Below are 12,804 nucleotides of genomic sequence, written 5' to 3'. Positions count from 1 at the left end.
GGCTAATACAGTTGCCACTGTGGGGGATTAAGGTAAAAGATTATACCCGGATCTCTGTTTTATCGAAATGAATTTCCAATCAGAGAGGTGCCTTGTGCTTGTTTATTTGTCTGGAAGCTTGTCTCATCCTCTCCGAGGCCGAGTTCCTCGGGGAGCGCGGGTAGCTGAGGGCAGACAGCCGTTTCCCCGTCAGTGCCCCCCTCAGCACCAGAGCCAGGCAATAATAGCAGAATTAGCCAAAAACTAGGTTGGTTTTTTTTTTTTTAGGGTTGCTCTTCTCTCCCAGCGAGGAGCAAAAGGACTTGTGATAACAGTGAGACCCATTTCCATATCCACAGGCAAAGAGGGCTTGGGTAGCTGTGGACCCACGTTCTTGGCATCAAGCGCCTATCAAATCCCCCAACAACAAATACCACTGGAGTGAAAGTGTGTGTGTGTGTGTGTGTGTGTGTGTGTGTCTATGTGTCTATGGGGATGGTGGTTGCTGCTGACAGCAGCCTAATTTCAAGCAATACTTGATAAAATCAGCCCCACAATTAAGTTGAACAGTTATATTTTTGCTGCAAAGGATTTCCCCTGTGGGTTCAAAGACAGGAGATCCCTAGGTACATTTTTCCATGAAAATTCACAAAACTCATCTGCAGGAAGAAGGGGGAGGAGGAGGAGCAGAAGGGAGAGGAGGGGATGGAGGAAGAGGAGAAGGAGAAAATGAAATAATGAAAATTAAATTTACTTTTTTAACTTTTTTCTCATTTATTTTTTTTAATTTTTTGATGTTAAAAAATTTTTTAATGATTATTTTTTGAAAGAGAGAGAGTGTGAGCATGAGCGGGGGAGGGGCAGAGGCAGAGGGAAACAGAATCCCCAGCAGGCTCCAGGCACTGAGCTGTCAGCATAGAACCCACGAACTGTCCGATCATGACCTGAGCCCAAGTTGGACACTTAACCAACTGAGCCACCCAGGCACCCCTAATTTTTTTAAATGTTTATTTATTTATTTTTGAGAGAAAGAAAGACAGAGTGTGAGTGGGGAGGGGCAGAGAGAAAGAGGGAGACACAGAATCAGAAGCAAACTCCAGGTTCTGAGCTGTCAGCACAGAGCTGGATGCAGGCCTCGAACCCACAAACTGCAAGATCATGGCCTGACTCCAAGTCAGACGCTTAACTGACTGAGCCACCCAGGTGCCTCTCATATTGATTTTTATTAGTTGTCCCTTTTATGCATGGAGGATAGAACTGATTCTGTATCGGCGGGCGCAGATACTTTGGTTTTCCGTATAGTTTGGAGTGTAGCCAGCTATGCCCAGTGCTGTATGCTGGATCTGGAACCACAAGATGCTGTCGATGATGAGGGGCAGAAGGCAGTGAGGCCCTTCCCATCCGGGGACCAAACAATTCCTAGTAAATGTATGAGGGAGGAGTGGGCAATCTGTGTAATTACTGTCTTGTGCTTGACCTGAGGCCTCTAGAGACTGATGTAACCATTAAGGTTTTCCAAGAATTGCTTTACATGTATATTACATCAGACTGATTTAATACAAGAGAGTAAAAAGCAAAAGAAAAGGGGGCCACAATCCTACCTCCCAGAAGACTCCCTCTGGACACCTTTCTAAAAATTAAAGCAATACCTGCACATCTTTTGAAAATTAGATAGAATTAAGTAAAAAATATAAACAGTAATCAGAAAGTGAAATTCCCCTTTGCCCAGCTACAGTCAGTTTCCTAAAAGGTAATACTTGTTACAGGTTCAAACCTGGGGGGCTCAGTCAGGTAAGCATCCAGATCTTGACTTCCGCTCAGGTCATGATCTCACGGTTCATGGGTTTGAGTCCACATGTCAGGGTTCTCTGCTGTCAGTGTTGAGCCCGCTTTGGATCCTCTGTCCCCAACGCCCCCATCTCTGCCCCTTCCCCACATGCTCTCGCTCTCAAAAATAAAACATTTTTTAAATTCTTACAAAAAATTGCCTTTTAATGCGTCTCGCCCTTACTGGTGGACCAGACTATTGATTTGATGTTGATGAGCCAACCTCATAATCAGTTCATAAAGTTGGGATTTCACTTGGATGTCAAACTTTCCACCTGCAGAGGCTCCCAGTGGCCATGCTGCTCACTTTCTTCTGACTAGCTCCGTCTTTTACCCTGAGGAATTCCATGGTAAATAGGTACTCATTGGGCCCAGGACAGAATGGTCTTATTTTCCAAAGTCAAAGGCCGACACACGTTTCTTTTCCTTATTTCCTGTTTTGCCCAGGGACCTCAAGCCTGGAGCAGAGCAAGAAAACTGAGAGTCTGTATAAGAAGACGGCGGAGCAGGCCATAAGCCCAGATGCTGCCAGTGCTCAGGGGCGCCTGTCATTGTCCGTGGTGTATAGAAAACGACGTGTAAGAAAAGGACCCAGTGCTGCGGGAACCAATGAGTGTACGCTCCCAGGAAGAAGCTTCAAACGGTCTTCTGCCTTCTCTGGAGACCTCTCTTTGGAGGAGTCCACAACTCCACTGACATTAAGTGTGACTCCTCAAGACGTACTTGTGGACAAAGATGGCCTGGGCCAGAGAAATCCCGGGATAGACTTTAAAGCTGGAAAAGCATCAGTGGCCCAGTCCGGGCCTGAAGACGTGGGTGGTGACCCGTCACCGTGCCGTGAAGATGGGGCCTCCAGAGCCAAGAAGCCAGAAGCCAGAGCTACTCTTTCATCAGCGGCGACCTCGGCCAAACCGTGTGAGCATCCTTCTCATACCGAGTCCGAGAGGAAAGAGGCGTCCAGCTCCGAGTTGCAAGGTCGCCGGCTGAAAACAGAGTCGGTTCAAGATATTCCGACTGTCGGCAGAGAAAAGCCGGCAAGTGCTTTGGCAGAGAGAGGCATTTCTGTGGACAGGCCTTCTCACGGGAGCCTTTCCTGGGCTGCGCGGGAGCCAGCTGAAGAAGCATCCTCAAGTTCTGAGAGTTCTTTAGAGGTGGGGGGTGGTTCAGAGCAGCAGGTGGCCCCCAGGCTTTCTTTCCAGTCCTTGCAGAGGCCCAAAGATGGCCAAAAAGTCTTCACAAGCCCAGGAAGTGCAGCTGCAGATTCGAGCCAGCCTGGGCAGCAGCTGGCTTCTAGATCCCCTTCACTGGCCTTGGCGCAGCCTGAGGCTGAAGAAGAGTCCTTGGACTCAGAGAGCGCTCCAGAAGACATGGATGCCTGCCAGGCAGCAGGGAAGCCTGACGGTGGCGCAGGACTCGCCACAGATTCCAAGAGCACTTCTGCAGAGGACGAGGCTTCGACGGCCTTGGGGAGGCCCAAAGACAAAGGGTCCACAGGGCGGCACGGCGCCGCCGACAAGTTCAAGAGTGCTGACCCTTCCCAGGCCTCGAGGGAGAAGCCCAAAGACCAAAGAGAATCCCTCTCTGTTTCGAAGGATGCATTTATGGAGTGGGGCATTTCCATGCAGCCTCCTCTGTCCTTCTGGAAGCCAGCTGTTAAGAAGCGAGTGTTCTCGGACCCGCTGGGGGCTCTGGCACAGCCTTCCCAGGCCTCGGCAAATGCTGGAGCCGAGCAGCAAGCCTCCTGGACGGAGCGTACGGAGACCACAGGTCAGGAGTGGGGCCTCTCTGGTGAGCTGCTGCCTCCCAGGACCCCTTTGAAGCGTGTGTTGCAGCTTAATGTGGAACAGCCAGTCTCCAAAAGCCCAGACATCGCTATGGCAACGGGCATCAATTCTGAGGCTCCCGAATGTCATTCTAAGTCTCCCCCAAAAGCCATAGTTGTGGATGCAGTCCCTGTCGGTCCAGAGTGCGTGGCTGTCCAGGACAGCATTCCTAAGCAAGCACTGCCCTCCAGTGGTCCTTTCCAGGTCCTACTGAGACCGGTAGTTGAGGATCCAGTGTCCTGCGGTGCGGAAAGCGTGGTGGTTGAGAAGAACACCTCTATGCAGCCACTGGTCCCCAAACATCAATCCCTGAGGCAACCTGTGGTCCAAGACTCAGCAAGTCCAGAGAGTGCTGAAGCTGAGGGGGGCCCACTGCTCCCCAAGCATGCTGCTCAGTCCTTGGTGAGACTTCAAAGCCAGCAGATGTCAGAGAACGCGGCGGTCAAGGAAGGCAAGTACGTCAAGCCGCTGAGCCGAGGCCCTTCCCAGCCCTCGGGGGGGCCCAAACCCCAGGCACAGACCCTCACCCGTGACTCAGTAAGTGCTTCTGCAGGCAGTGGTCCTGAGGAGAAGACGCCTCCGCCACACAACTCCCAGGCCTGGATGAGCCCCAAAGTTGAGCAAGAAGCAGGGGCGGTTCCCGAGAGCACTGGGGCGGAGTGGGGCATCGCTGTGCAGCCGCTGCCGTCCAGGAAGTCCTCTTGGTTCCGGAAGAGGCCAGGATCGAAGCAACAAGCCACCTCCGGCTCAGGGAGTGCTCCGGCAGCACAGAGCACTCCGGGGGAGCCAAAGCCTCCCAAGAGCGCTTTGCAGGCCAGGGGCCACCATACATTGAAGCAAGCAGCCTCTAGGGATCCGGAAGGTGCTGAAGCCGAGAAGGGCATGGATGAGTCACCCACCACAATGTCTTCTCAGTCCCCAATGAAACCCGTGGTGAAACAGGCAGTCTCTGCAGGTCCAGAGAGTGTGGCCGCCAAGAGGGAGACTTCCGAAAAGGCGCTGCCTTGCAGGCACCTTGCCAGGCTCCGTGTGGGGCACAGATTCGAGCAAATATCTTCAAAGTTTGAGAGCGTCACTGCAGAGAGCACCGTCTCTGAGAAGCCGCTGCTTTTCAGCGGTCATACCCGGGTCGTGGTGAGGTCTAAAGTCCAGGAAATGTCCTCTCCACGAGAGAACAAGGCCCTTGAAGGAGACCTGTCTAAGAAGTCACCAATGCCTAGATATCCTTCCAAGTCATTTGTGAAGTATATGGTAGAACAAGTCTTTTCAGAGAGCCCCGCGGCTGAGGGGGGAGTCCTCGTGGATCCCGCGGCTACAAAGCCACCTTCCAAACCTTCAGTGAGGCCCAAATTCCAGTTCCAAGTCTCCTCAGGGCAGGAGAGCACCAGCATGGAGGGAGGCCCCTTGCAGTTCTCAGGGAGGCCCAAAGACCCCAAAGAAGTCTCCTCACAGTCTGAGAGCACTCCCATGAAGTTGAGCGGTTCAAAAGAGCAACCGCCTCCCAGAAGCCTTTCCCAGGCATTGGGGAAGCTTGAGTACCAGCAAGATGGCTCTCCGGTCTCTGAGAGCGTTCGTGAAGACAGGAAGAGCTCCAAAGACAAGCCGCCTTCTGAAGGCCCTTCCCAAGCACATGCTTTCTCAACAGGCTGGGAGAGTGTGCCTATGGAGCGGAGCTGTTCTAAGAAGCCCCTGCCTCCCAGACCTGCTTGCTGGGCTCTTGCAGACCCTGAAACTCAACGACAGGTTCATTCAGGTTCCATGGGCTCTGCTGTTGAGGGAGCGATTTCTGGGAGCAATCCTAGTGGCCTGTCCATACTGAAAGGCCCAGAATCTCCATGCAGAACCAAGAAACATAGCCGCAGCTCTGAAGACCTCTTTAAGAGTACTCTGGCTGTTAGTGCCAAACCTGTGAAGTTTACTTACACTCCCGCCAGCCAGGCATCCACTTCCAGGGTCACTTACCCTAAGGAGGAAGTTGTCAAGAGCAGCAATCCAGATAATAGACACTCAGATGTGTCCACCACCAAGGCTGATATTGAAAACGTCTTTGGAATTCGACTGAGGAAAGTCCCTACTTCGGAGAAGTTCAAGGGTGAAAAACAAGATGATAGTACCAAGCTTTCTTCACTCTCCCCGGACCCCAAGTCACTTCCTGTACGTAAAGAGCTTCGAATCAGAAGAAGTGCCTCTCATGGGTTCCTGGGTACCGCGGAGTACTACATCCTAGAATATGACTGTGCAGAGAAGCAACAGGGAAGTCCCAAATCTGAAATCAATGCCGGGAATCAACCCAGTGACAAGGTCGCAGGTAAGACTTTCTCCTTCCGGTGGGCAAGGACTGAGTGAAGCACTAGAAATCAAAGCCTTGAATGGGAGGATGTCTGCTCTAGTCTGTCCTGCTGAGCTGATGCTTTGATGGGACTGGCTTGGTGCTTTTTCTGAGCAGGCGGGTGCCCCGTTCTAGATGGATGGATGTGGAGATGGTCAATTTTGAACCTTCCCTTTCCCAAGCAGATCCCACCACCTGGACAGCCATCCACATTCTGTAACGGACACATGTCCCGTGCTCGCCCCACAGCACCATGGGGATTTTCAAAGCCAGCTCATTAGTAGAGCGCCACATGCAGGCTCTCTGGCCGAAATCTTAATTCATTGGGAATGTTCATAGTTGCACAGCCTCTTCACACCCTGAAATGCCTAAGAATGCAGAGTTAGGTGGTCTTTTGAACACTGGTCTCTCCCAAAGCCTTTGTACCTTCAGACTGACCACCGCATACTCTTGAGTACACCCATAACCACACACTTGTGTGAGGGACCATGAGGTACCAAAGGCTATATGAGGTATCCCTTGGGGTTAGAGGAATGACATCAGTAGCCTGAGCCCCTGGCCTCCGGGGGAGTGCTCCCAGCCCACCTGGTGACGACTGTCCTACTCTGACTTGAAGACAGGAAGAGGGACGGACAAGGGAGGGAAAGGGCCTGGTGAGAGGACAGTGTGCAAACATGGAGGTACATCCTCTTATCTCCACAAAGAGCACCTGCCCTTGCCAGGTTGTGGGGACAGCACCAAAAAGGGGGGCCCTTTTCTGTGTGATAGCTCTTTTTCTCATCTGCCAATTAATGAGGACCCCACATGGTTAGGTTATGTTATGTCTCAGCCTGGCCGAGACCTTGCCTGCCTCCCTTTGGTTATAACCACTTTCTTTTCTTTCTCAGGAAAGGCTCCTGGTCAACAGGCATATCCTAGCGTCTCAGAGCCAACTTGGAGAACCAAGCTCACGGAGAAGCAGAAGGGTTCTTGGGTCCCTGTTCTTACAAAAGAGTGGAGAGCCAAGAACAGAGCCACAGTCAAAGAGGCTTCACATGCGGTAGGACACGCAGCGCCCCCGAGGACCCTCCCGCAGGCCGCTCGAACTGCTTCACTAAGCTTGCATGGGGAACTTGGCGAAGCAAGCGGCTTGCCACCTCTGCCAGTGCATTCATCAAGGCAGGGTGACTCCTCAGGAGGAAAGGTCTTGCTTTGTACTCATACAATAATGTGCCCTGCTGGGGTGCCTGGGTGGCTTGGTCGCTCGAGCATCTGACGTCAGCTCAGGTTATGATCTCACGATATGTGAGTTCGAGCCCCACATGGGGATTTCAGCTGGAGCCCGCTTTGGATCTTCAGTCTCCCCCTCTCTCTGCCCCTCCCATGCTTTTTTCCTCTCTCTCTCTTCTCTCTCTCTCTCTCTCTCTCTCTCTCTCTCTCTCTCTCTCTCAAGAATGAATAAACATGAAAGAAAATTACGTGCCCTGCTCTTAAAGGGTTCAGGAAAAGTAATTAATATGAGAAGGTTCTGTAAATCCAATCCTGTCCTAAATATTGTAGAGCATGAAGTTGGTTTAGAATGCAGAATAAGTCAAAGGAAAAATCCCAAAAGGAATTGCTGAGGGGAGAATTGAGTAACTATCCTTACAGTTATTTTGTGCCTATAAATGTAGATAAGTATTTAAGAAACTATAAATGGAATCAAACTGTCCATACTTTTTTTCATTTAACATTTTATTTCTGGGCACCTTTCCATGTCATACATAGTGGTTTACCTTATAAAGACAATGTTTGCTATTTGGGGTTTTACATCTTGGTTTGGTTTGGGGCAACACCTCCCTATAGGTTAGAAGAAAAGTTACATGATGAACTAGACTAATGGTCCCCCATGTGGATCGGAGGTGATGGCATGGTATCTTGCTTTCAATGTCCCATTTGCAGTGTCTTTGGAGGTGATGGAATGAGAAGCCCTCTTGCTGAAACTGTAAAGAAAACAAACCAAATTTGCATGTCAAGAGATGTATGTGCGCCGCCCCTGCGTGGCTCAGTTATGCTTCTGACTTTGGCTCAGATCATGATCTCTTAGTCTGTGAGTTAGCTTGCTGTTAAGTGTGGGCGATGTGCTTGGGAAAAGACTGTTCTCAGGTTAAATAACTATAATAGGTTAACCCGTTTAAACTCTTTGTATGATTAGACAGGCTTTTCTTCCAGATCACAAAGGTGGTGAACTTGACCAGCTAAGGTTTTGTGAACCTAAATTCTGAACCAAGATCGCCTCAGTGCTATTTCCTTCCTTCTCGCTCTCGCTCTCGCTCGCTCTCTCTCTCTCTCTCTCTCTCTCTCTCTCTCCTTTTGACTAATGTTAAATTCATACCGAGGACGGGGCTTGCTCCTTGTGGTTTTCTGAATAAGTGATTGGTTCTTTTCCACACCATGGCTCACAAGCCTTTTGTTGTCACTTTTTGTATTAAAGGGAGATACCTTTAAAGATGGAGAACAAGGAAAACAACCAGCAAGTATTATTACTTCCAGTGTCAATAAACAGGAGGCGATGGCACCAAAGAAGCTACCTGAGCCCGCCAAAGGAGGTAAAACATACCCCCCTTCCCCCGCGAAAGAGCCCTGGCAGCAGATTGTGAAACTTTAGAAATTTCCATCTCCGACAATTCGTGTCATTTCTCAGCCCTCACCTGCCCTGAATCAGCCTCATGATTCTCATGGCTCTCGCATTAGGTGTAGATAGTAGCTCATTTTAGGAAAATTGCGTTATTACGACCACTCTACGTCCAGTGTATAACTTCCAGGGGGTCTTCCGGTTTTCTACCTCATCGAGGAAGCTGCTACAGGCACAAAATTGTGATTGCTCTCTAAAATGTTCCAGTGGCTGGTATTCAGGAGGATAAAAGCAAAAATTGCTTTCCAGTTCATGGCAAAACAGTATTTTCTTGCCTCCTACAGCCCCAATGGCACTTTAATCCACTGTGAAGGCCTGGTAGTGTTGAATTGTTCCTTTTAACCATGTTTTAATGTTTATTTATTTTTGAGAGAGAGGAAATGCAAGAAGGGAAAGGGCAGAGAGATAGGGGGGACACAGCATCCAAAGCAGGGGCCCGTGCTGACAGCAAAGAGCTCGATGCAGGGCTTGAACCCATGAACTGCGAGATCATGACCATAACCCAAGTTGGATACTTAACTGACTGAGCCACGTAGGCACCCCTCCTTTTAACTATTTAAAAGTCTTTTTTCTTCATCTTCTGAGCAGCGGGTGAGAGGTGGTGAGATGTCAAAAGCTGACAGAGCACTGGGCTGGGGTAGAATAGAACGTGGTCCCATCGGGATGCCTGGGGGGCTCAGCTGGTTAAGCATCTGACTCTTGATCTTGGCTCAGGTCATGGACTCATCGTGAGTTTGAGCCCCGTGTCAGACTCTGGGCTGGCAGCTCAGAGCCAGCTTGGGATTCTTTTTCATTCTCTCTCTGCCCCTATCTTCTCGTGCTCTCTTTCTCAAAGTAAGTAAATAAACTTAAAAAAAAAGAAAGAATGTGGTTTCATCAGTAGAGTTGTGTGCCAGACGGATTTTCTTTACAGCGGGAGCCGGCGGGAGTGGGGAGGGGAGGACAGATTTGTATTGAATCATCTTTGTCGGCTCCCTGAGTCCCTTTCATGAAGAATTAGGTGAGGAATTTAGGAAACAATTTCATCTGGCCACAAAATAGTAGCACCCGACTTGCTGATAGCAATTAATAACCTCACGGGCACTGTGCTCCTATGAAGTGATTCTTAATTCTGTACATCAGAATTGCCTGGCAACCTTTTTAAACATTTAAAAAATTACAGATGGCCCTGGCTCCATTACTGAAGATTCTAATTCTGTTAGTTCAGGAAATGGTGTGGGGATTTGGTATTTTTCTTTAAAGGCTCGAGGTGTGTAACACCAGTCCGATTTCTACTCAAATCTGTGTCTCCCGAATTGCAATTCTGATTGATTAAATACGTATCTGATTGCTTTAAAAAAATGCCCTTGGTGACTCTAAGATGTAACCCGCATTGAGAACCACTGGTTGAGTCTAAGCCACTAAGTCAGTCCACCAGAAACCAGGATGAGGGAAAGAGTACAACCAGGGGATAGAGAGGTAGTCTGCTTGGTCAGAGCAGTTGGTACAATGTCCATTGGCACAGACTCTTACTGGGTGGATCTTCTGAGCCACTGGTCACTTCGTGTGACGTGGATTGGCAACACAGAAATAGTATCACCTGATTTGAAATGTAAACAACAGAATAGATATCATACTGTCTGCTTCCTCTCTACTCTCAATTCAAAAGTATAAGAGCATCTAGAAATAACAACCAGCCAAAGATTGGCCGATACAGCTGTAAGGCATTTCCTCTCGGGCCTTCCCATGGCCCGGCCCCTGTGGCCATAGTCATGTAGGTTTTATCCCTTTGACATGCCACCCAGGGCTGTGCACGTGCACTGACTTTTCAAAGCCAGAGGAAACCTGAAAGGAGGAAAGCTTGTTCTGTGATCCCATCAACATAGCTCCGTGGCTCTTGCCGCTTGTGCATTATTGGCTGTGGTTCTTTGTAGGATCTGAAGATGAGAAGCCATGTCAACAGCTCGCCGGGGGAAGCAGAATCAGGCGATCTTCAACTCTCCCGGCCCTATTCCAAGAGCCGACACAGTCAGAAGAGCCAGTCTGGTTCTCCATAGCCAAGAGAAAAGCCCAAGTTTGGAGCCATTTAGCAGAAATCATACAATAAGTATTTTCTGGGTGGAGCATCAGCATTTCAAATGATAATTGCCAAGCACTCTATTAGTGCCATGTAGCGATTTGTGTATGTTAGCTGTTTTTCTTCATTAAGCAAAAGAGCCTTAAGATGGTAATTAAAGCGAAGAACCATTAGAATGTAGCCAATGCCACGAATGCCTAACCTTCCCGTACAGTCACTGCCAACACCTGAAAAGCCAGCATTTCCTCTATACAAGCAATGTAAAATGTTTGCACTGCTAGGGGGCCGTCTTGAACTTGGGCAATGTGCCTTAGAAGCCAGAACGCAAAAACGGTTTGTTAGAGCAGCTAAGATGTGGTCATTTCCCTTCAAGCAAATGGCCAGATGATTTATCCCAAGGATTGGCTTTTAGGTTTTATGAGCCTGGTTAAATGCTTCCGTTCTTTGGTTCCTGCACCTGGCTTCGCAAAGGCCCCTGGCAGAGGTGGTGGAAGTGAAAATTCTGGATCTCCAAGGAAAACTTTGCACAGCTGGTCCCCCAATTAGCCATTGAAACACTGCCCAGGTACTCCTGAGGCTCCCCAGTGTCTACAGCTTAGCTCCCTCTTTGCAAAACCCTGTGTCGCAGCTCTGGCAGCATTGAACACCTCCCTATGAGACAGAGCATTTCTTGGGGATTCTCTCTCTGGCTCTAGCTTTAAGGCGGAAACAACCAAGTAGCCCAGTTTCCAGTCTTGTCTCCTCAGCAGCCTCTGTTTCACAAGATTTTAGCCCAAAGCCAGACCACACCCCCAAAGCCAGAGAACAATTCACTTTCTGCCAGCTTGGAAGCCTTAAGTAATTCAGTCCGCCCAGCCTCTCCATGTCCTCGTGCATGGAGGCACCCACCTCCAAAGTCACTAGGCTAGACAGCTCCCCCTCCCCCAGTGAGCCACTCACCCCACACCCCTTCCTTCCATTCCATACCCCAGACACACCGAACCCTGAGGGAGAGCTTCCCTTGGGTACCTGTGTGGTACCTAGCTCATTTTCTTAGGAGACCCAGAAGTGTCTTCTCCGCATACCTTTTACTGTGTCTGCCTCTTGTCATCACAGGGCTGCTTTGCTTCCACAGAAATGAAAACCTAGACATCTAACTGTGCCTTTAAATTTGGAGCAGGGTACTGCAAATGCAAAAAAATTCAGAAAGGCAGTAAGGCGCCAGAGCTGATGTAAACCCTTGGTGCTTGGTTTTGCTGGTGATGGTATAATGTGACCTTGTACAATCATATGCTGGATTTTGCATTTTCTTTATAAAACTTCGATGTTTCCTGATACTCTTTGCTGTTTTGATAATGCTAGGTTTTTATTGATTGGATTTGATTTCCTTTATATTACCGTAGTGAACAGTTTAATTTAGGTAGACGCCCTTTACCCAGTGACCCTGATACTTAGGTGTTACACTTCCCTACCCCCTTCCCCAGTGTAGACCCGTTACCTTATTCTCGCTCCGAGAACTCTCCATTAACTATTTCTCTTCCACAGTTAACAAAACTCTGTTTTTAAGTAAAGATTTTAAGGGTATTTTTTAATGCATAGATGCACATTCTGATAAGTTTTTCTCTTCTTTTAGCATTTCTCAGTTTTATTATATACATGCAAAGCAAATAAAGTCAATAAAGCTTATTCCGTCGTCTGTGTTTGTTGCATGCAGAAGGATGTTGAATAACATATTGAAAACTCAGACCTGAAGGTTGTCTGAGAAGCAAAATGTCCTTAAGAGGTTGTGCAGGACACAGAGGGCCTCCACACAGGTGTCCCCGACCAAGCTGATGGCCTACCGATGGGACTTTCTATGGGGAAGAAGTTGTATTGCTGTTTTGTGTATAAAGACCTAGAGGGCAAAGAAGGGGACCGGTGGGAGGGTACTGGAGTTAGGGGTGAGTAAGACAGTTGGTGGATGTACTCTAGCCCGGACTAGGGACTAGGTCTAAGTCATACAGCAAGGTGGGCTCTTAGAACACGTATTTTCAGAAGCGAGGAGCCCCATTGTGCACAGGGAACGAAGCGTAATATGGAGCGAAGAAGGGAAAGGGGTGATAGACCCGAATATTTAACCTAGACTTTCTGTAACATTTATAACATTTGCAGGGGTCAG

At 48.9% G+C, this 12,804-nt stretch overlaps 1 protein-coding gene across 1 annotated transcript in view; it reads left to right on the top strand.

The window, feature by feature from the left end:
* Positions 1–12,342, top strand: part of KIAA1210 (KIAA1210 ortholog) — a 40,541-nt gene extending 28,199 nt beyond the window's left edge. The window contains exons 9-12 of the mRNA XM_029929691.1: positions 2,254–5,937; positions 6,846–6,997; positions 8,411–8,525; positions 10,525–12,342. Of these exons, the coding sequence (XP_029785551.1) occupies positions 2,254–5,937; positions 6,846–6,997; positions 8,411–8,525; positions 10,525–10,697 (4,124 nt within the window). The 3' untranslated portion in view covers positions 10,698–12,342. The remainder of the gene's footprint in view (positions 1–2,253; positions 5,938–6,845; positions 6,998–8,410; positions 8,526–10,524) is intronic.
* The last annotated feature ends 462 nt before the right edge of the window (positions 12,343–12,804 follow it).

The sequence above is a fragment of the Suricata suricatta genome, chromosome X (assembly GCF_006229205.1).
Source record: "Suricata suricatta isolate VVHF042 chromosome X, meerkat_22Aug2017_6uvM2_HiC, whole genome shotgun sequence".
Lineage (NCBI taxonomy): Eukaryota > Metazoa > Chordata > Mammalia > Carnivora > Herpestidae > Suricata > Suricata suricatta.
This window is presented reverse-complemented; position numbering and strand designations above follow the sequence as displayed.